The 25201-nt window shown below is 36.1% G+C and overlaps 1 protein-coding gene across 2 annotated transcripts in view; it reads right to left on the bottom strand.

The window, feature by feature from the left end:
- The window catches only part of ZMYM2 (zinc finger MYM-type containing 2), a 94475-nt gene that overhangs the window by 43877 nt on the left and 25397 nt on the right, over positions 1–25201 (bottom strand). Inside the window, exons 3-7 of one of the 2 annotated variants that reach the window (XM_036743070.1) lie at positions 15051–15549; positions 14696–14789; positions 10009–10294; positions 6605–6770; positions 5212–5424 (exon numbers count right to left, since the gene is read on the bottom strand). In XM_036743070.1, the coding sequence (XP_036598965.1) occupies positions 5212–5424; positions 6605–6770; positions 10009–10294; positions 14696–14789; positions 15051–15539 (1248 nt within the window). In that variant the 5' untranslated portion in view covers positions 15540–15549. Of the gene's footprint in view, positions 1–5211; positions 5425–6604; positions 6771–10008; positions 10295–14695; positions 15550–25201 lie in introns of both variants that reach the window. The other variant, XM_036743069.1, reaches the window with a different exon arrangement.

Raw genomic sequence — 25201 nt, 5'->3', positions numbered from 1 at the left:
TTTGGCCAAAATTTTAATTTTGGACCATTCAAATTTAGGTAATTATTTCCTACCTAATGAAGAAATAAAGCTGGAACAAAAGAAATAAAGTGGGAAGGAAATAGAGCAGGTAAAACACAGGTAAATCTCAATTTTATACTTTGTGAATTTCCCTTAACATGTCTCACTTTCAGACAAACTCAGCTCATATTTGAAAAATCCCAACTTTAATTATTAGCTTAAAGAAAATGTAATTACAACAATGGTCATCAACACCACAGAGTATTAAAATAAAAACGGAGGACAAATCAGAAGAATTGGGTTCTATGTCCAGTTCTGCCATTAAATAGTTGTGAATATTTCAAGTAAACAGACTGTAATTGAGTAATTTCATCCAAGGTCTCTTCTAACTCTGATCCTATCATTTTTTCCTAAAGAAATCACGTTGTTGTTGAATCATTTTCAGTCATGTCCAACTCTCTGTGACCCAGTTTGGGTTTTGTGGGGGTTTTTTGGAAAGGTACTGAAATGGTTTGCCACTTCCTTCTCCAGATCATTTTATAGATGAGGAAACTGAGGCAAACAGGGTTAAGTGCTTTGCCCAGGGTCACACAGCTAGTGTCTGAGGCCACGTATGAACTCAGGAAGAGTATTCCTGACTCCTTCAGGACTGGAACTCTAACCACTGCACCACCTAGCTCCCCAAAGAAATCACAAGAGGTCTGTAAAATCAAAGAAGTTATTTTTGGGTTAATTACATGATCTAGAACATTGCTTCACCTTGCTAGCATGGAAAACAAAGAATTACTGCAATGTAAGGTTAAGAGCTCATATTGCTACACTAAAAGGGGAAAACATAGAAGGATTTGGCACAAGACATTTCTGATACCAGCTTTAATTTGTGACAAATGAATCAGTAATTAATTATATTGGAATAATGCAAAAAATCAAAGAAGAGACAAGAAGAGGGCAACTTGTACAGATCAACTGCCAATTCAGGGTGGGGCAGGATAAGAGGTACAGGGACAAAGGGCAGAAGGGAGAAAATACAAGATGTTTTCATATTCAGAGAAGTATTAAGTATTATCCTAAAGCAAAATATAAGTTAACAGCATAGACAAATTAAATCAATACAGGCTTTTGAGTCAAGGCCAGTATCTATTCCCAATTTTATCAATAATCACCACTTTGAGCAAATAACATCTCACTTTGTGGTGGGGTCTGAATCCAGTTTTCTAAGTCAAAATCTAATGACGGCCTTGTGATATATTCACTCTCGTATCTTAACATCACCAATATCCAGCTTTTCAAGAGCTTTAGGTTTCTCTGATCAGCTTTACATCAAAAATCACTAATAGCAGACTTGAAATACAGAGTTCAAAAGCCATAATATTCCAGACATGGCACAGAGAATATCCCTAAATGACATCCCTAAGCACAGAAAACTACTTACCAAGGGAAAAACAATAAACAATTGTTTTCTGAGGCTACAAAAGATGTTGGGCTAACAATTTTACTTCATTCAACTATCTAACCAGAAATTGTTTTAAGCTGCAGCAAAGTGTGACCTGGACTATTTACTGACACTTTGGAATTTGCCATTAGAATACCTTCCAAGCCTAGATTATGAAAATGACATTTTGCATGGCCAAGTCATATTATGGTAATGATCAAAAGGAAAACTAAACTAAGATATTATTTAAAAACAAAATTTTGCATTTTAATTCTAATTAACAATCTATCTAAATCATTTTCTTCAGTCAAGATAAAAGTGTGCATGTGAACACACACATACATATATATACACGCATACGTGTAAACACACACACACGTACACACCCCTTTCAGAAGCTGCATATTAATACTGGACTTTTAGCATTATAAACAGTTAACACTATGGTTATAAAGAAGAACATTAAATTTCTTTTAGCATTTTTAAATAAAGTAATTTACCTGCTTACATAATCCATAGTAACAATCACTTTAAGAAGTTCTTGCTCCAAAGTCCTTAGGTTTGTTCAACGTCAGAAACTGATAAAATTTTATCAGTAGAAATAATTAATTAGATATGGTAATCTACTTTTTACTACATCATAAGGATCATGGAACTTTTTGACTTGTAGCTGAAACATTCCAGAGGTATTCTCTTCCATTAGAAATGTGAGGATCTTGAAAGCAAGAACCTTTTTTTTTAGTATTTGTATGCCCAGAGTTTTGCACATACTTTGTGTTTAATACGGGTTTTATTCATTCATTCAAGAAAAAATATGGTGGAGGTGAAGCAAACTAGTCCCATCATTTTAGCTAAAATTACCAATTTAAAACATGGTTTCTAAAACCTAGAGTCACTGATACCCTCAGAATTCCTTCCCATTATGACTCCTAAACTAAATGTCTTGCAACAGTATACATCAAAGGGAAGAGAATAAACATTTATATGGTAACAATGTGTCAAAAACTATACTAAGCACATTACAAATATTTATCATTTGATCCCCACAACAACACTGCAAGGTAGGTGCTATTATTATTGTCATTTTACAACTGAAGAAACTGAGGCAAAAGTGACTTCACAAAGCTAGCTGTCAGAAGCCATATTTGAACTCAAGTCTTCCTTCCTCCAGGCCCAGTGCTATATACACTAAACCACCTATCTACCTCAGATGACTGCCTACTGGACCTTGTTTCAGCTTAACAAAAAGAAATGGTTAAATAACAATATTTTGTTTATATTTTTAAAAGAAACTAGAATTAATAAAAAGTTTCAATTATTCCCTCAGATAACTGGTTATAAATCTAGGCATCACAAAACTGGAATTTAAATTCATATCAATTAAATATAAACAAAAGGACAATTAATACAGTAACAACAATATAAAAACAAAGAACATTGAAATACTTAAGAAATGCAGTGACTAACCAGAATTCTGGAGGATTGATCAAAGCATCCTAAGTTTAATACATAATAAAGAGGTAGGTAGAGCAGTAGCTAAGATGTGACTTAGAATCACAGAGTAAGGTTTGAATCCCAGGTCTACAGATACAATCTGTTACATAAGACAGGATAGTCTTATATTTATTAAGCACCTACTAGGTACGAAATTCTGTGCACAAAAAGACAAAATGAAATGTCCTGACACTACCCTCAAAGATTTTAGCTCATAATGGGGAAAATGCAAGTACAGACAAGGTAATTTCAGGAAAAGGAAATAGCTGTGGTGATCATGACTGGTCTTGCTTGTGTAGGTAGTACTTGAGCTGTGTTTGAAGAAAAATAGAATTTGAAGAGATAGAATACGACTAAGTACATTCTAAGTAACTTGTGCTAAGGCACAAGGGTGGGCGAGGGAGGGAAGGTAGGAAGAAGGGCTGGAAGGAAATGAAGGCGGAAAAAGGCATTTTGGGGTGGACTTCAGAGTACATGAATGGAAGCAATATATATAATGTAGGAATGAAAAATTGGACCCAAATCATTAAGAGCTATAAATGCCACATGAAAGAGTTTTATTTTGTCTTCGAGGCAAAGGAGACACTGGAGCTTACTGAGCAAGGGAAGAATGTTAGTTTGGAATGTCCCACTGGCAACTGTGGAGGATGAAATGAAAGAGGAAAAGAAATGAATCAAGTAGGCCCAAAAGGAAGCCAATAGAATAGTACACACAAGAGGACTGAACAAGGGTGATGGCTAATTAGAGAATAGAGAAGAGATGGAATAGAATCAAGGAAGTAGAATCCACAAGAGTTAGCAATTGGTAGGACATGAGGGGGTGACAGAGGGAAAAGCTGAAGATGATTCTGAGGAAACTGATCCGCGTAGTACCCTCAACAGAAATAAGAAGTTACAAAAAAGGGATGAATTGGTTGGAAAGTGTGGAAGGACAGAACTGTTTGTAAATGTTGAGTATGACATGAGGTTTTTGAGCGTTCTCTCACATTCAGCAAATTGACAAAGGTGAAAGATGGGAATAGTCAAGAAAAGACAGGAACACTAACGTGTTGTGGGAGGAGCTACGAATTGCCCCAACCATTGGAAAAAAAATTTGGAATAATATGAATATGCTCATGTTTGGCCCAGAGATTCCACTCCTAGGAATATATGTTGAAGAAGTCAGTGACAAAAAGAAAGGTCCCCATATATACCATTTGTGCAGGTAGAATCCATTAGCAACTGGTAGGATGGGAGACAAAGGGAAAGCTAACCTAGGTAAGTATAAGGATGTATGTAGTACCCATGACAGAAATAAAAAATGTATACATATAAGAAGAAAAGGACATTTCTAAGATGTCTTATATGTATGCTATGTCATTTCATACTACTAAAAACAAGAAAACCTCTACATTTAGGTCAGAAAGGTAAAAGGCTTAGTTTTAAATCTCTTATTTATTACAACTGTGTTATACTTGTCTCAATTATCAACAGCGAAAGGGAAAGGATATCAATTTAAAGATGAGCCTTTCTTTACCTAAAGTTAATTTAATAAGGAATTGTAACTGTTTTTTCTTCAATAAAAACCATCTCAGTAACACAGCTCAAATATTACCCTTAAAGATTCTTCTCTGAAATAGCCTAGAAGAACTCTTTGTAGCCATTTCCCCTACTATTCCCAATTAAATTGTTCTTTAATTTCTCTTTATTAGGCTATAAGGGTGTTTAAGGCTATTCCTAAAAAGCAATCCTTCATGAACTAAGAGACTTCCAACCAAATAAAAAACATGAAAATAACAGAGAATGTCTTCTTCCATGGATGTCTGCCTAAAACAATTGCAGTTAAAATACCAAGCTGAAGTCAGGTTTTTCTACTTTTCAAAACCTAGTATGTGGTCTTTGTCTTCACCCAGAACTCGGAGGCAAGGGCTATTCTTCTTCCAAGGTCAATGGAGGTCTTTAAGCAAAGGCTAGACATCTACTTGAGTGTATTATGGAGACAATTCTTGCTCAGGAACAGCCGCTGAGAGTCCTCCTAACACTGACATTTGTGATCGCTATATATACATCTTTTAAGTCTAACTTTTTTTTCATAGGAAGATTTCTTTAAAAACCCAAATGTTAAGGACTAACTTTGGATAGTCACATAATATCTGTACTAGATAGCATAATGAAAATAACACTAAATTTAAAACAGGGTCTCAAACAGTGTTTCCAAGATAAGCCTGATGAACAGAGATAAAAGATATGCCACTTCATCTCATACACATTTTTAAAATTCAAATTATTTTTATTAGAATAATTACCTGTTTGTATTCGCTGACACAGCTTTGGCAGCAAAATCTTTTCTGCTGGCCATCGATAATAAGGACATTGTTTCCAGCACCTTTGCTAGGCAAGTACTCTCCACACTGTTCACAGCAATTCATTATTAAGCCATTTGCCATTCTGTATCTATTAAAGCAGTGATCACTACAGAGCTTATGAGTCATGTTTTTAAAGCTTACTTCATGGCGAATCTATAAGAAAAATGCAACACAGCATTAAGGTGACACTTAAAGAAGAAAACTAGTTATCATTATGTAAGAACAAAAGATCTGTGACTCCTCTGCAGAACACATGGTTAGAGAAGTAGATTAGACCTAGAAAGGAATTTTTGAATTTACTTAAACCTGCCCATTTCAGAAATAAGGGAATCGAGTCCCCTAACCCCTCCCAAATAAAGTTAACATGCCTATAATCACACAACTAGTTGACCTCCACTTTCACAAACAGACAACCAACTAGCTTTCATGGTCCTGCCTAGTAGGACAAATGGACCAAGAATTCTTAAAAATAAATATTTTAAAGATATTTTTTAAAAAACACTCAACTAGAAACAGGGTGGACTGACATGTACATTTTTAAGAAATGAAAACATTCACAGTGTGTGAAGATGGATTTTGATAGACTAAGTACTTCTCAGCAATGCAAGGACCTAAAACTTTTCCAAAGGACTCATGATGGAAAATGCCATCCACATCCAGAGAAAGAACTATGGAGTCGGAATGCAGAGCAAAGCAGACTATTTTCTCTTGTTCCCTTCTCATTGTTTCTCTCATTCGTTCTAATTCTTCTATGCAACATGACTAATATGAAAATGTATTTAACAGGAATATATGTGTGGAGCCCATATTCAGATTACACACTGTCTTGGGGAGGGAGGAGGAGAAAATTTAAAGCTTATGGAAGTCAATGTTAAAAACTAAAAATAAATAAAAAAAAGAAATGAAAACATCTTTATTTAAATGCTTGATAATGCCCTTCTACCTGAAATCTGAGCAAGATAATTACTTAATCTCCCTCTAACCCCACTCTTCTCAATTTACCCTTACATATGGGAAGGGGGGGGGGGGGAAGAGGCATGTGAAGACATGAGGAAGACTACAGATATTAATGAGTTCACCCTGACTCAGAAGTTACCCAAATAAAAAAAAAATGTAAAATTCATATATTTAAACAGAAAAAAGTACTACCCATTTCAGGCAAGTGGATAATTATACAGTACCAATCAAATCCATCTCCAACTCTTCCATCAGACTCTACTGCAGAGTACCTTGCTAGCCAAATTTTTAAAATGTACATATTATAATGCTGTAAAAAATAAAGCTTAGAAAAAATTTTATCATGAAAACTATTTTAAACATACTGAATACAAACCTCTGTTAGTTTGCCACAGATTGTGCATCTTGATTTATTTAACAGTCCTTTTGAAGGATTCTGTTTGTCTTCATAGAGTGATAAGCATGAAGTACTACAGAATTCCTGAAAAGATTCACTTGAATCCACTTGGGCAACAATGGTACCTTTCATTGTTGTTATATCTCTAAAAAGAAAAAGTGTGCAACATATTTTAATGAGAACACTATTTTTTAAAATTATAAAATCCTTTGTATATTCATACAAAAAAATCAACCAAACTCTACCAGATGGGAGTCCCAATAGGAGACCATGTGGAAGGATAAAGTCAAAAGGCAATTTTAAGATGTTTACGGTACTAAGAAAAGAGATTAGGTCATCTGCAAACATATGTGAACACAATGTCTATTAGTAGATAACATATCTGGGCCTGAAAGAATATGATTCAAGATGAGAAAGAGTACAATGAATTACAGCCAATATGGTCAAGTCTGTAAAAATTCCAGAAACCAAATATAAATTAATGCACTTCTAGCTAAAATCAGAAAATTATATAGGAATATATACAAAAAAAAATTCATTTTAAAGTTTGACCTCAATTGTAGGTGCAAAATAATACAAAATTATAATATTCAAGTTGGAAATAATAATAGCAAACATTTATATAAAGCTTACTATGTGCCAGGTACTATGCTAAATACTTTACAATTATTATCCCATTTGACCTTCACAATAACTTTGGGAAGTTAAGTGCTATTATTATCTCATTTTACAGGTGAGGAAGTTGAGGGAAACAGATATTAAGTAACTTACCAAGGGGCATACAGATATTAAGTGTTAGAAATCAAATTTGAACTCAGATCTTCCTGACTCCAAGCCTGGCACTCTATCTACTGCACCAGCTAGCTGCCTCATACTGTGATGAAATCAAAAGCTGCCGTAACTTATAAGATTTATAGCCAGAAGGGAACTTTTGAGTCCAATCTCCCTCATTTTACAGCTGACGAAATGGAACCTCCAGGTTAGGTGGTTTGACTAAGGTCACAAAGATAGTAACCAGCAGATTTTGTAACCAAATTTTCCAACAATAGATTCCATGTTCTTTCACATCCCCTTTATTTATTAATCAATACGTTCTTACAGAAATCAGCAAATAAAGGTCTTCTAAATTATGCAGGGCTAAAAATAACTCTACTCACCTAGAAATGGACAAGAAGATCCCACCCTGATCTGACTAGTTATTATCTACTCTCTTCTATCTAAGTTACCTTTAACTTCTGAGTTGAGTTAAAATGACAGGGCAAGATAGATCCTGATGCAGAAGAAAACTTATAGGAATAAAAAGTGATCATTTAAGGCAAATGATTCTCAAGATAAAACTACACTGTATTTATTATGGCTTATTCAATGTTTTAAAATAAATAAAATCCAAGTGCATCCTCTAATTTTGTTTTTAAGACATAACAAGACCAAAATCTTGTCAAGTTTATAAAAATGCATACCCTAAAAAGCTAAAATTTCATTTGCCATTAAGAATCCACTCAACTAAAAACAGAGAAACCTCCAATTGTCATAAAAGCACTACCTATACCATGATCCAACCAAATGTCAAAGACCTCTCTAAAGCTGCTTAATATCACCAAACTGCCCAGAAGCCCTTCTGACTGTAACTTTCCAAATATCACCCTGTACAAGACTTTAAGAAATAATAAATGAGATAAGAGAGCATTGTGAGAGATAAAATGGATAATTTTGAATACATTAAATAAAAAAGGTCTTGTAAAAATAAAACTAATGTAACCAAGAATAGAAGGAAAGTGGAAAATTAGGGAAAATTTTTTACAGATAGTTTCTCAAATAAAGATCTTATAACTCAAATATATAGAGACCTTTGTCAAATTTATAAGAATGACTCATTCTCCAACTGATAAATGGTCAAAGCATATGAACAGTTTTTCAATGAAGAAATCAAAACTATATGTATCTCGAAAAAATGCTCTCAATCATTATTGATCAGAGAAATGCAAATTAAAGCACCTTTGAGATATCATCTCACATGTATCACTCAGGGTAGCTGTGTTGATAAGCAAAATGGGCTCCTTAGCACTTAGTTCAACAAGTGCCCTTGAATAGTCTGGCTTTTGTTCCCTTTTGAGTAATTCATTGAGCCTTACTAGGCACTAAGCCCCAGGCCCAAACCCCTAATAGGGCTGGCTGTCTGTTCTTGGGAGCTCCTCCTTGCAGCAGTGGTGGCGTGTGACTCTTGGCCAGCCCTTGTTCCGAGCTCCCGGGCTGAACCTAGATGTTGGTAACTATGAATCTGTATTGGGTCTGTCTGTTGATTCTGTACTTTGTATTTTATTCTGAAGTTCAGGGTGCTGGCTTTTTTCCCCTGAACTAAGTGAATGTTGTCTGTATGTTGGATTAAAGTAAACTTGTCAACCCCTTCACCTTGCTTTCCTTAGTTAAGCAGATCAAAAGAACCTGTGCTGTTGGCAGCTTTCTGGGTGCTGGCTGTGGGTGGATCTTACACCCCCACAGAAGCTGCTAGCAGGATTGTTGAAACAGTAGCTAAAGTAATGGAAGGGGAAAATGACAAATGTTGGAGGGGATGTGGAAAAATTTGTACACTATTATACTGTTGATGGAACTGTGAACATCATGATGCAACAATTCTGGAGAGCAATCTAGAATTATTCCCAAAGAGTTATAAACTGGGTATACCTATTTACCCAGCAGTATCACTATTAGGTCTGTTTCCCAAAGTGATCGGAAAAAAGAAAAATAACCTCTACGTTCTAAAATATTTATGGCAGCTCTTTTCGTGGGAGCAAAAAATTGGAAACTATGGGAATGTCCATCAATTGGGGAATGGATAAACAAGTTATGGTATAAGACTGTGATGGATGGCTACTGTTGTGTAAGAAATGATGAGCAGACTGACTTTAGAAAAACATGTATAGAATTGCATGAAATAAGAGTGACATGAACAGAACCAAAAGAACATTGGATACAGTTAACAGTAATACTGTTCAAAAATAACTGAACTAGGCTATTTTGAGTATTATAGTCAAATTAACTACAAAAGACCTAGAAAGAAAAATGCTATCCACCTCCAGAGAAAGAACTGATAAACAGAGGTATGCATAGTTTCTCTCCCTATTTATCTGTGTCAAATGACAGTCTTCTCCAGTGTGGGGTAACGCAAGAATAAGGAAGACAGTTTGGAACTTAAAATGTAACAAAAAAAACCATTTTTTAAAAAGACTTGAGGAGGCAGAATTTGGCCAGCAATAGACACGTATAGACAATAGTGCATTTCATTTCTCTAATATAGTATATTTCTGCCCCCCGCCCCCAAAAAACCTGTGTCATATTCACCTGTGTGTTCACTCAAAAAAAAAAAACTCAAAGATATCCCTTACTTTTTGCACATGACGCAGAGTTTCTTTGGAGCAGGCTTGTGTGAGAATGAGGAAAGACAAGAAGTAGAACAAAAGAGGTGGGCAGATCCTTTTCGTTGATAGGCAGTTTGTCCCTTCTGCAAAGGTTTTTTGCAGTTTGCACAAGTAACTTTAACTGGTTTGGTAGGTGGTTGTTGTGAAGGAGGCTGGAAAATCTGCTTAGGAAGTGAGGCCACTGGTGACAAAGAATCCACCCCAGGTTGCTTCTGATTTCGGGGAAATGAAGCTGACTGGGAGATCCAGGAATCTTAAAGACATAATACACAAAGAACAAAAACTAAAATAATTTTCAATACCATAAAAATATTTTGTTAGCTCTCTCCAAATTGCAAGATTTAGGGGAGGAAGAAAATTCTTCTTCACAAAATTACTCTTTTCTGAATGGTTTAAACTGGGAATATGCATGTTAGTAAAAATATTATCTGCAATCCTCAAGCATGCTTTCTGTGAATAATTAAGATTTACATATTTAACTCAGGATTCACACTACAACCAGATAATCATAAAAATTAGAACTGAAAGGAATCCCAGGAATCATCTAATCCAAACCCCTCATGTTACAATTTAGGAAATGAGGGAGTAGAGGGATCTTGTGGGGGTTTTCCCCATGAAAATCTTTAGAAAATACACTTTCCTGACTTCTAAAGTTATTCTATGCTATCACCAAAGTATTTAACATGAAACATGGTATTAAATGACTTAGTTTGTGACCATACTAGTGTCAATAAATGCTCCCCCTACTGTTCAAACCAGAATTATTTTAACTGTAATATAGAGTGCCTTTAACATGGAACACTATGACTATAGTACTGCATTATCAGTGGGTGTCCTCCCTGTCCTGGTTCCCCCTAAAGTGTACAATTGTTCTATCTTTTGTGTCACTCATTAGCTCTCAGCAATGTTAAGACTTTCTAGTGGCTTACTCCCTCCATCCCTCTTTATATTTAAGGTCCATGACTACTATCACTGCCAATACATCAATGACCTATCTGCCAGTCAATGCTTCTGTCGTCTACTACTGTAGTATACTACTACTACTACTACCCCCTTTTCTTCTTCATACTTGGTGTTAACACTTTTCTCGCCAATAGCTTCTCCAGTACATCTAAGTTTGGGGTTTGGGGGTATTTTTTTTTAAAAGAGATGTCTTTTTACAGTTACCACCAGCCAACAAGAAGACTCCTTTCTAGCAGGCAAACTGACTAATCACAGCTTCTTAGATGCAGCCTTCTCATCTTCTTAGTTGTATCATTGATGGGTGCTCAAAAGTTGCTTCTTATTTTACACACACACATGCATGTATGCACATATCACACACCAAGTTGAGGGATAGGGGAGGAAGGGAAGATTCTAAGTAGGACGGGAAAAGAAAAGGCAGGTAACTTCTGAGTCCTAGGACATTCTGGAGGTCCAAGGACGTAGAAAGTTGCCTCATCAACAACTGACAAATTTTTACTATCTGTAAGGTAATCTAGAATTAAAATTAAATTCTTCCCATGTCACCAAAACAACTTTTTACATAATAATAACAAAAAGCTAAAAAAAAGTGCTATCATAGTTTTATGGGGAAGAGGAGTGGATGAGTCTTTTAGAAAAATTTGTAATTAATTTAATATGCTACAAAAATTTAAAAGCCCTAAGGAATTTGCTTTTCTTATAAAGTGTATTTATAGTAATTCACAGAAATAATTACAATACCAGACACGGAACAAAAGTATTAATTGTTTTCAACTAAATTCAGCAGCCCATTTTCTGGACATGTCCTATTTTAACTAATTGAGTTCAGAATTTGCCTGACCAAAAGAAAATTTTATACTCTAAAAAAGCTAAGTGATTAAATAAACATCTAAATTTACAGATTCCAGATTAGAGCTAAAAGAGGCCTTGAATATCATTAAGGGTAACACCTACACTTGAGGAAACTGAGCCAGAAATCTAAATTATATGCCAAATATCACGTAAATATTTTATAAAGTATTAGAAATAAGATTACACTCAGGTCTCCTGGATGAGTCCAGTTATTCATTCTGCCATGCAGCAATGTTACTGACTCAGAAAATCAGAATCTTATACATGCAATGGCTTTCTAAAGATGGTTCTCTTTAGCTATACTTTCTGGAGAAAGGAGTAGCAATGAGAGACTGAGTACCGTATAGCAAGGGAAAGTTAATTCAAGGTCTTGTCCTAAAATCTGGGATTCCATAAACTACCTTCGGTGCATAACTGAATAAGAAAGACATAGTGTGTTCCTTCTTAGAACAGCTTCAATATATTACTTGAGCGCTGCCTACGTTAACGCGCCTTGACATCTGAAATAAACTTCTTAAAACTTTCTTCACCAGTAATATCTAAGATAACCTTTGCATTATAACACCCAAAAAAGGTTCATGGCAAATATCATGCAATCACTACAGAAGTGATTACCTGAAGGTACCAACAATATTATCTTATTTATACTAACAACTCATAAAACCAAAACTTAATTTTTTGGTTAAATCTTAAAACATACAGATTTTGCTACTCTTTAAACTAAAAAAGAATATGCTTCTTTTAAGCATTTTTTTATGATAGCTGCCTGCCCTGTGGTTTCATCAAGATATTAAATTTTCAAATAAGAAAACCCCTCTACACACAGATTAGCACCTCTCTGCAATATCTGTTCTTAAAGGGTTACTTAGAGTCCTGGAAATCCAGCATCACACATCAAATTTGTGACAGAGGAACTGCTTGAAGTTTTGTCTTCCTTCATGATGAAAAATAAATAAATCCAGCTTCATATTACCTCCTTTACTTTATTGGAAAATTTTTCTTTACTTGAAAATTGGGTAAGACTTTCCTACAATTCTATCATTAACAGAATATCATTTTTATAAGCCATTTTTCAAAAAAAGTATTTTCATGCTTTATTCAACAGTCATTTATTTTATGAAATGATGCAAAAGTTAACAGAACCAAGAAAACATAACATAAATGGAAAGAACAAGTGAGTCAAAACCGAATACTGTGAAATCATAATGATTCAGTGTGGCTTAGAAAAGAAACATCAGAATCTATCTCCCTCTATTCCTTGAAGGGGAAGTATAGAAAGGAATATAACACCTATCAGATTTGGCTAATGATTTAGTCATTTTTAAGGAACTTTTTTCCTTCTTTTTTATTCTCCAATATAAGTCAGAGCCTCTGGAAGGGGGAAAGGCAGAGAAATGTAGGCAACATAAAAAGAGAAAAAATTATTAAGTCAACTTTCCTTTCTATTTCATCAGAAAGCAGAGCTAAGTTAAGTTGGTTGTTATCATATGTGATCAAGTGACTAAATGGGGAAAAAATTGTTTTGTGCATAACAATAATTACTGGGCTTGACTATAAAGCAATTGAAACCCCCACACCTGAAAAAAGGCACAATTCATAAATACAATTGAGCTGTCAGTAAAAATTTCTTCTCCTGTTTAATAAAGAATATTTTCTTAACTTGTTTCCTTTTTTACAATAGAAATAACAACTTTAAAATACCTGAATTTGGTTAATGAAATGTCAAACATGAAATCACCCTCCCATAACAAGACTCACATGAAACAAAATAATTTTTATAAAAATACCACTTTTTTCCCCTCAATTATCCCTATTAATGAAGGGACATAAGATACGTGACTTATATTTAATATAAGGAAAATTTTAATCATAATGTTAACAAGAACATGTCCAATAGTTTAAGAATTCATAAAGATGTGGGAATTATTCTGATTGACTGAGACTTCACATCTCAACTTGTTTAATTTCTCTTATTTCACTTCCATTTTATTTATCTTATTTATATTAGCTAACACAAAGTTCCAATCTAAGCACTTTCTTTAAATTCTTCCTTAGTAGAAATAACTGGATTAAAGATTAAAGATCAAACAAAGGAAGACAAAAAATTAGCAAAATTCTAATCAACCATCTTAAATACAAGATTGTTATCCATGCTAATAATCCTCATTATATTCATTCATAAAAAAACCACCAAAGATACTTAAAAAGTATCAACCCTGACTTAGTTCATTCTTTCTTCTCTTACTCCTACAATCTAAAAAACGCGATCATTAGTTTCCTTCTCGTATTTTCCTCCAATACAAACTTGGAGCTGTTTGATTTGGAAGCAAACTTTGAAAAAAATTATTTTCTTTCTTTCAAAAAGCAACAATAATAAAACATTAAGGAGAAAATAAATTTTCGGTCTACTAGTAAAAATAAGAAGCCAAACATAAATACAAAAGCCAAAAATGAGTACTTTTTCCTTGAAGATTTCTAATCCAACATTGTTTTATTTGGACATGAAAACAAAAATATTGACAAACTATTATTCTGAGTCAAATCTACGATCCCTAAAGTGAAACTTTAGACATGTTTTTTTGACATACACAGTTGATAAAACTTTTGAAGAATAACTAGGATTGTATTTATTCTTGTTGACTAAAACTGAATTTTAAGAATAAGTCACTGAAAAGGTCAAATCTGTTTCATACTCTAAAAGGAAAGAAAAAGCACAAATTTTGGTAAATGCAAAAACGTTATTAATCTAAAAGTTAACAACCTATAAAACTAAGAGAGAAGAAAGCCAGATAACCTAACTATAGATAAGAAACTACAAATGCATGCCATTAACGCTTACCAGGATTATGATGGGTTGCAGATTCTCCATTCTGAAAAACGTCCCCTGCCACATTCATTCTACCAGGATTAAAAGGTCCTACTCCAGTCTTGGTCTGTGAAGTTAAAGATGGGGTGTATGTTTGTATATTAACACCAAAATTACTTGACTGCAGTCCGTTAGAGACATCTCCCAAGTTGGTATTCTGCAGTGATGTTACATGTGTAATCATTAAGTTCATATCACGCCCATCAGTATTTTCTAATTGGCCATCATTCACTGAGCTTACACCTGTTTCTAATGTAGTAACATTAGCAATCTGAATTTCAGAGTCTGGTTCTGTGGTGATACCACTATTACCCATTCCTGCATTTACCTTACTTCTTGAAAAACTGGAAGCTGAGAAATCCAAATCATTGGTTCTGTTTTTAGTCTCAGGAAGTCTCCGTTCAATAAAACTGGAAGCATTTTTCTCTTGCCCTTGATTTGTTTCAATGTCCTCTTCATCATCAATGATAATTGTCTCACTTATACTTCCCTTTTGAGAAGTCAAATCTTTTGAGGAGGAAAGTTTAGAATCATTTCCTTGTTGCTCTTCATTTTTTGATGATGGAAATGTAATGTTTCTTTGATCAGATACCACTGGGGCAGCAGTTGGTGGGGGTTGTACAGGTTCAATAAAAACAACATCATCATCATCTTCTACTGATGTGTTCTGAAACTTGTTAGATCTAGAAACTAAAGAATTAGCTGGACCTCCAAATGAATTTCCTACATTTGTGAGACTAGTTGCCATGGCTGTAGTCCCTAATAAAACAGGAGTCTGTTCCGTCAATTCTAATCCTCCCACTGAACTTGTGTCCATTCCAGATGACCTGTTGGGAAGAGTAAGGAAGGAGAAAAGATAGCATAATTCAGTAAAATACCACAATTTTTTTTTAAACAACAGTAACAAACACTGAGAATTAAACTGAGTTTTTTCTTAAATTTGGTTGATCCAAAGTAGAAGTTACAGTCCAATATTCCACACAAATTCCCTACATTACTATCTTGGACTCTTCTACATAAAATTGACCTGTTCCCTTCCCGATGATACAAACCGAGTAATAATATCCATGTACCCATTAGCTTGAAATATAATCGTGGCTGACTATACTAAAAAACAAGAGAACGAAATACATTTGTGGAAACATAAGACGGAACATTTGCCAGATAATGGAAATAAAAGGAAAACAGGGGTTTGGAGGCTTTTTTCTTTTTTAAATCTTAAAAACGGATATTAGGTAAGAAATAATGGGGGGGGGGCGGGCGCGACGCCACGGAGCCAAGATGGCGGCGGGAAAGCAGGGACTTGGGTGAGCTCCCCTCCAGGTCCCTCCAAAAACCTATAAAAAAATGGCTCTGAACAAATTCTAGAACTGCAGAACCCAAAAAATACCAGAGGGAAGCAGCACTCCGGCCCAGGACAGCCTGGATGGTCACTGGGTAAGGTCTATCACACAGAACTGGGAGCAGAGTGGAGCAGAGGCCAGCGTAAGATGCGCCTGGACCAACCAGACTGGAAGCCTGGCAGAACAGGCCCTAGGATCCTGAATCAGTGAGCTGTGGCAGTTACCAGACCTCTCAAGCCACAAACACTAAAGACAACAGAAAAGAACTGCAGAACCCACAAAATAGCAGAGGGAAGAAAGGCTCCAGCCCAGGACAGCCCAGACGGTCACTGGGTAAGGTCTAATGTGCACAGAGCTGGGAGTGCAGCAGAGCCCAGCTTGGGTGGCGGCAGGACCGACCAGGAGCCAGGCAGAACAAGCCCTAGCACCCTGAATCAGCAAGCTGTGGCAGTTACCAGACTTCTCAACCCACAAACACCAAAGACAACATAGAAGGTTAGTGGGAAAAGCTGTGGGGGACAGAGTGAAATGAGTTCATGGTTTGGGGGAGGGGGGGCTACAAAACTACAGCTGCAGTTGCTTCCAGCACCAGGCCCACCTGGTGGGAGGAATTAAGTGGCAGATCAGAGCAGGAGTGCAGAGCCTGCTTAAGATCTGAGTCCTGTCTGAGCTGGTGGTTCTTGGGGGAGGAGTGCTGGTGTAGCAGAGCTGGCTGTATAGAAATAGCTCTGAAAACAACAGTGCATCCCCTCAAGCTTGGAACAAAGTACTCTCTACTCTACAAGCAGTCATACCCCAAATCAAGGGTCAAGTAGTTGGCTGGGACCATGGCCAGGCAAAGAAAATGCACTCAGATTCAGTCTCAGACTTTGGAATCTTTCTTTGGTGACAAAGAAGACCAAAACATACAGCCAGAAGAAGGCAACAAAGTCAAAGAGCCTACATCAAAAGCCTTCAAGAAAAACATGAACTGGTCTCAGGCCATGGAAGAGCTCAAAAAGGATTTGGAAAAGCAAGTTAGAGAAGCAGAGGAAAAATTGGGAAGAGAAATGAGAGTGATGTGAGAAAATCATGAAAAACAAGTCAATGACTTGCTAAAGGAGATACAAAAAAATACTGAAGAAAACAACACCTTAACAAATAGACTAACTCAAATAGCAAAAGAGCTCCAAAAAGCCAATGAGGAGAAGAATTCCTTGAAAGGCAGAATTACCCAAATGGAAAAGGAGGTCCAAAAGAACACTGAAGAAAATACCACCTTAAAAATTAGATTGGAGCAAGTGGAGGCTACTGACTTTATGAGAAATCAAGATATTATAAAATAGAACCAAAGGAGTGAAAAAGTGGAAGACAACGTGAAATATCTCATTGGAAAAACCACTGACCTGGAAAATAGATCCAGGAGAGAATTATTGGACTACCTGAAAGCCATGATCAAAAAGAGCCTAGATATCATCTTTCAAGAAATTATCAAGGAAAACTGCCCTGATATTCTAGAACCAGAGGGTAAAATAGAAATTGAAAGAATCCACCGATAGCCTCTTGAAAAAGATACCAAAAAGAAAATTCCTAGGAATATTGCAGCCAAATGCCAGAGCTTCCAGATCAAGGAGAAAATACTGCAAGGAGCCAGAAAGAAACAATTTGAGTATTGTGGAAACACAATCAGGATAACACAAGATGTAGCAGCTTTTACATTAATATGATATTCCAGGTCAATGGAGCTAGGATTAAAACCAAGAATCACCTACCCAACAAAACTGAGTATCATGCTCCAAGGCAAAATAAGAACTTTCAGTAAAACAGAGGACTTTCAAGCTTTCTCAATGAAAAGACAAGAGCTGAATAGAAAATTTGACTTTCAAACACAAGAATCAAGAGAAGCATGAAAAGGTAAACAAGAAAGAGAAATCACAAGGGACTTACTAAAGTTGAACTGTTTTGTTTACATTCCTACATGGAAAGATGATGTGCATAATTCATGAGACCTCAGTATTAGAGTAGCTGAAGGGAATATACATATATGTATATGTGTGTGCGTGTGCGTGTGTGTGTGTGTGTGTGTGTGTGTGTGTGCGCGCACGTGTATAGTTGGGTATCTTACCGCACAGGATAGAAGGAGGAAGAAGACAAAAAAGGGGGAAATGATAGAAGGGAGGGCAGATAGGGGGAGGAGGTAATCAAAAACAAACACTTTCAAAAAGGGACAGAGTCAAGGGAAAAAATTCGATAAAGGAGGATAGGTTAGGAAGGAGCAAAATATAGTTAGTCTTTCACAACTTCAGTATTGGTGGAAAGTTTTTACACAATGATACATATGTGGCCTATGTTGAATTGCTTGCATTCTTAGGGAGCGTGGGTGGGGAGGGAAGAGGGGAGAGAATTTGGAACTCAAAGTTTTAAAAACAGATGTTCCAAAAAAAAAAAAATTTTTGCATGCAACTAGGAAATAAGATACACAGGCAATGGGGCATAGAAATCTATCTTGCCCTACAAGAAATTAAGGGAAAAGGGGATGGGAGGGGAGTGGGGTGACAGAAGGGAAGGCAGACTGGGGAACAGGGTAACTAGAATATATGCCATCTTGGAGTGGGCGGGAGGGTAGAAATGGGGAGAAATTTCATAATTCAAACTTCTGAAAATCAATGCTGAAAACTAAATACATCAAATAAATAAATAAATTTTAAAAAATTAAAAAAAAAATAAATCCTAACTTCTAAAGGCTCAGATAAGCCACTACTTACTAAGGAAAAGGAATGAGTACTAACCCTGTGAGGTAAGTGCTATGATTATCCCTATTTCACATTTAGAGAAACTGAGGCAAACTGAGATCCTGTGCTCAGGGTCACACAGCTAGTAAAAATGTGAGGTCAAATTTGATTTTTTAAAATTATTTTATTTTTAATTTAAAAAATAATCTTAGAAGATAAAGCATCCAGAATCAAGAGGTCCAATTACTTTTATTTAATGTAGTCAGGAAGATGAGATGACCTGTACATATGACACTCACTCCCAACTTTTGTGGTACTGCAAACACTTTTCAACTATATTTTTCTGCTTCCCCCAATATGCTTCTCCTTACCCTGAATATCAATTTCTGGCCATCTGAATTTGTATCTCCCATCTTCAAATTCTAAACATTCATTTGTACACTAAATAAACAATTAAAATAGTGTCTGTGTTCTTAAAAACCAATGATTACAAAAGACATAAACAGACTAAACTATTAAGTCAACCAATTCACTATTCATGTAATTTTATATAACTTTCTACAATAAAAGATTTAGCAAAAATCTATCAAGACAAATTCATTTTACAAAGTCGTAAGTCATAAGCAACAAAAAGTCGGTAATTTTTTTAAATGAATTTTTCTATTAACCCGGTCTAACAACATATTGCATTTGTGTAAAAAAAAAAAAAATCAAGACTGCACTTAACAAAATTAAATCCTTGGTTTTTTTTCCAAGAATGCACATAAATTGGGCTAGGTGGCCCAATTTAGCTAGGTGGCGCAGTGAGTAGAGCACCAACCCTGGAGTCTGGAAGACCTGAGTTCAAATTTGGCCTCAGACACTTGACACACTTACTAGCTACGTGACCTTGGGCAAGTCACTTAACCCCAATTGCCCTGCCTTCCCCCCTCCAAAAAGAAAAAAGAAGAATGCACATAAAGTATGTGACTTATAGCATTCAACATAAACATGATTAAGAGGTATTCACTGTATCAAATATTAAGCTTCCTGTAACAGTGAAAAACCTAGGCCTGCAATTTCACTGGTAGAAAGAAAGTGGGTAATTTATGAATGCAAATAAGCAAAATTTAAAAAAAATTTTTAAAATGAATGCAAATAAGCAACCGTTCTGGAACCTTAGGAAATAGCTTGGGACTCAAGAGAGTACAACTTCCCCAGGGTTCCACAGACACTGCAGAACAGGACATAAGCCAAGGTCTTTGAGGAGAGCTAGCTCCCTCTCTCCTCTATTACGGAGGATCACAACATTTTTTGTTCCACAAACTACTTTGAACATCAACAATAACATGTGTTATGAAACTCCGCCCCCAACCCTAATTTAATATGCTACTCCTAACAGTCTTTTATATTTATTACATATTTACAATACCTACAATGATAACTTTTGCCCGGAAAAGGTCCAAATTAAAATTTACTTCAATAATGCTTCAAACATGCACACCTTTTATCACAGAGGAAAAACATCTGAAACATGACTGGACAATTATTAATTCCTTATGGTGCCATTAATATATTTAATAATATATTTGGATCATCTTCAAGAACCTCCAAGGGATTCACAAACCACTCAGTGAGAACCATTGCTATATATAAATAGTCTCCAAATTTTTTTGATCATATACCCCATTGGGAAAATTTTTTAAACAAAAACTCAATGCTGGGTGTTAATGGTTGGCAGTGTCAAGTAAGATTATTTCACAAAGTTACATAAATCCAAACAGAAAAAATATATAGATAACTAAACTTACTAAATCACGATAATCATTCTTCAATTCCATGCATGCAAAAGTTTTAGCTGAAATTAATTTAGGAAAAGTGTATCTTAGCTGATAAGAGGATGTCCTATGATCAATAATGGTCAATCAGCTCACAGGACATGTTGAGAAGAGCACAGCTTCTAGGTGGGGAGCAAGGGTGGGGAGAAAGACAGTGTCAGAGTATCTGACAAGATGGCTGAGAATGATCTGGTTTTCTGATGCTAAATGACCTTCTTCATCTGTTATCAAGTTGCCCAATCACTTTGGGAAAAGGGTTACAGACCTGACATTTATGCATTTTGCTCCTTAACGTAATAACGAAAGGTATCAAACAAAATGTTTTTTTAAAAAGGATATTAATATTTTGAAATTATAATAATTAAGCTTGAATGACAAAGAAAAGATATAAGAAGCCACAAACATACCCTCCTCCCCTGCCTAACTCATCTGTGGAGGTGGGTTTAGAACAAAGAATGTAATGTCAGATTTTTTTCCACATACAAATGAATTTGATGAATTTTTTTCTCTTTATTCTCTTCTTCTAAAAATTTCTAAAAAGTTCTAAAAACAACACCCTAAGGGGTGGTTCCCTGGGAGGAATGAGGTAGGAAGGATAGGGGTATAGAAGGAAATCTAAGCCAAAGAAAAACCAAAAAACCTCAATTAAAAAAAATCTATTTTTAAGAAGCAGTGTTTTTAGAGCAGATGTTGGTAAGGGTTAGAAGCTAAAATTGTTTTTTTTCCTAACTTTCACTTTTCATCATTCAAAGGAGCAGCTGAAGTAGGAATAATTTACAAGGAGTTTACAAAGTAGTAAAGGAGTTGAGATTTTGACCCAACAAGCTATGAAAATTCAGAGGACAAAAATATTAAGGAGATGGAAAAGTTAGAAATAGAAAGGTCTATGAGAGATTATATTTTATTCGAGTATGCTTATTTAGGCTGTCTCTGTCATTTTCTGTCTTTATATTGTCAACACTGAGCACATTACCTGGTATACAGTAGAGATTTAGATTATGCTTTGTGGATTCACTGAGAGAGCTGGGCCGTGAAGACTGGATAGGTGTTTCAAACCAAGTGCTACAGGTGAAGGCTTTCCAGGCACAGAGGAAGGGGAACACTAGGCCCTCTTCAGGAAGTAGTCTGGCTCAACTTGAGGATACGGTTCTTATATAAAGGAAAACAGGGCAGTCAAACTGAAAAGTTAGGTTTGGAAGCAGGCTATAAAGGACATCAAACGCCAATCTAAGAGGCTTGGCCATTATTCTGCCAATAATGGAGAGTCATCAACAGTCAGGGTTGGGTTTCTGCTTCCTTTCTGTATTTATTTCGGGAAAGGGAGAGGTATATTAAAATCTATATAAGCTATCAGGAAGTTAGTATCTCAATCCCCAGAATATTCCTTGCTCCTCACCATCACTTCCAGACTCTCCCTTTACCTTATTCACTCTGTAACCTTTCCTCCTTTGAAGTCCATCTCTTTAACATTTTCCGCCCAATTAAGATTTTGGTAGTTGAGAGTATACTGAGATCCTCAGTTCATCTTCTCTTTTCCCAAGCTCAGCATCAGGTTCACCATCATCCTCTGCTCCCCAACTTGTGCCCTTACAACTGAGAGACTTTAACATCCATGTAGATGCTCCATTAAATTCTCTATTTTCCTATTTCTTTAACCTCTTTTAAGTTCCATGGCCTATTCTTTCACTCTACCTCATTGCACCCTGGTCATTATTCACAAGTGTAGCAATTCCCTAACTACTTGATATTCTTCTATCTAAACATAACTTTGTATCATTCCACTGATCTCTGTGTTTGTATAGGTAATTAAGGTGGGACCTTTTTTTTTTTTTTTTTTTTTTACTGTTTTCTCTTTTAGAATGCTAAAGTAATCAAGTGCCTTTGATTAAGTCTTGCTAGGTGCTAAGCCCCAGGCCCACATCCTTTTGCTAACTAGGTACTAAGCCTCAGACTCACACCCTTTTGCTGATTAGGTATGAAGCCTTTGGGCCTGAACAGGGGCTCTCACTCACTGGAAGAATGCTGGTGTGGAGATTCTGGGTAGCCACGGAACTCCCACCCCCCATCCCAGATGTTGGTGCTTCTCTTTTTCGTAACTACGTATGTGATATCTTAATTAGACAAAGCCTGTCTGTTGAACTGTGTTATTTGATCTGTTGATATTTTCTGTCTGTAATTTCTATTTATTTGTATTTCCTCTGGAGTTCAGGGTGCTGGCTTTTTCCCCTGAAATAAGTGAATGATATGTGTGTGTGTGTGTGTGTGTGTGTGTGTGTGTGTATGTGTGTGTATATATATATATATATATATATATATACATACATACACATACACATACATATACATACACATATATATGTATATGTTGGATTAAAGTGAGACTGTTAACCCCTTAAAGTTGCTTTCCTTAGAAAACCTGACCAAAGAACCTGTGCTGGCAGCTCTTGTTGTTGGTCTTGTTGGGTCTTACACCCCTACAGCAGCTGCTAGCCACACTGTTGTTAGTGTTCCACATCTCCCTCCTACACCTATCCTTCTACCTCATAGAAATATATATCCAATCTACCGCTCAGTATTTTCTCAGGCCACTGATCCTGATCTGACTTCACTTTCTTATGTCTCCAATCTCCCAATAGTTAACCATTTCAATTCTACATTGTCCCCTGCTCTTGAATCTCTTACCCCCTTATTTTATTTCTACTCCTCTCTTACCAAACCTCAGCTGTGACTCCTCCTATTTCCTATAACTGTGCTGAGTGGGTTCACTACAAATCATGTAACCAAACTTCAATTGGGCCCTCACTACAGTAAGGCAATCCTTTTACTCCTCTGTAATTGATTCCATACCTCACTCTCCACAAAAATCTATTCTAAAACCTCCTCTTCCCTTCTCAATCCCCTTACAACTCCCCCCTGCCCCAGCTGAGGACCTTTGTCTTCTACATTGTTATATATGGTTTGGCCATTCAATGTCCAAGAGCTCAAGCAGCCAGGTGGCAAAGTGCATAGAGTGCCAAGTCTGGAATCAGGAAGACCCGAGTTCAAATGTGCCCTCAGACACTTAGTAGCTGTGTTACCCTGAGCAAGTCACTTAATCCTGTTTACCTCTGTTTCTTCATTTGTAAAATGAACTGGAGAAGAAAATGGCAAACCATTCCAGTATCTCTGCCAAAAAAAATCCAAAATGGGGTCAACAAAGAGTTGGATACAACTAATCAATGAAACATCAAGTCAGTGAACTCATTCTCTTTTTATCTCAAAACCCCTTGAAATCATCTCCCACACACTATTCTTTTCCCTTAGTCTCTGACAGGTAACCCCATTCTGTGTACTATGATCAATTTGAAAAATATGTGCACTTGATCCAATCCCCTCTCATCTTTCCTAAGCAGATTGGATCTTCAATCCTCTTCCTTCTCAAATCTTCAACCTTTCCCTGTTTCTTTCAAATATGCTCATCTCCTCCATCCTTAAAAAAAAAAAAAAAATGAAAACTTCACAAAAGACCCTACCATTCCCTCAAGTTAGCTTCTTCTCTCTCTTCTCCATTCCTAGTCAAGACTCCTTGGAAAGACTCTACACTTGCTGCCTCCACTTGCTCTCCTCTCACTATCACAACCCTTTTCAATCTGGCTTTCTACCTCATCAATCAACAGAAACTACCTCTACAAAGTTATGAACAATCTCTTAATTACCAAATCTAATGATCTTTTCTCAGTCCTAACCCTTTCTCAACTTGTCTACTGCACTTTGACACTGCAGATTACCTTCTTTTCCTGGATATTCTCTCTCTTCTCTGGGTTCTTTTCTGACAAAATGCTGTCCTAGTTCTATCAAATTAATCCTTCTCAATCTCCTTTGCTTTCTTGACATTCACATTATGTACTGCCCTATATGTACAGGTACATGTCGGGTGTACAAAGTTCTGCCCCCTTCTCTTCTCCTATATTTTCTCTTAGCAAACTCATCAGATCTCATCAGATATGTGTATACACATAGGCATGCAGCCTTATATGGACAGGCACATACATATACTTATACATTCATTGTTTTAACCTTCACAATTGTGTAGCCAAAAATAAAGTAAAAGAAAAGACAATGAATCATGTTTCAAAAATGCAAAGAAAAGAACAGAAACCCAGAGGATCACAGATAAGCAGGGCAGTTCTAAGTTATACATTGAATTTATCCTGTATTTTTAAAGAAAAGCACGTCACGGGAGATTCACAGTTTTAGATTCAAACCTCTTTTACTTCTCTACATTTTATGGAAATGTAAATTTTCAAGTTCAGAAAAAAATTAGTTTTTAAAAAAGAAAATGAATATATTTCCTGCTTTTAAAAATACCACTTTCTTCAAACAAATATTTCCTATTAGCGAAGTCTAGAGGCAGCTGGGTGGCACAGTGGATCTAGTGCTGGTCCTGGAGTCAGGATGACTCATCTTCCTGAGTTCAAATCTGGCCTCAGACACGTACCTACTAGCTCTTTGACCCCAGGCAATTCACTTAACCCTCTTTGCCTCAGTTTCCTCATCTGTAAAATGAGCTGGAGAAGGCCACGCCAGTATCTTTGCAAAGAAAACCCCAAATAGGGCCACAAAAAGTCG

This window comes from Trichosurus vulpecula, chromosome 2 (assembly GCF_011100635.1).
Source record: "Trichosurus vulpecula isolate mTriVul1 chromosome 2, mTriVul1.pri, whole genome shotgun sequence".
NCBI lineage: Eukaryota > Metazoa > Chordata > Mammalia > Diprotodontia > Phalangeridae > Trichosurus > Trichosurus vulpecula.
The sequence above is the reverse complement of the archived record's forward strand: the minus strand, read 5'-3'. Positions and strand labels throughout refer to the sequence as shown.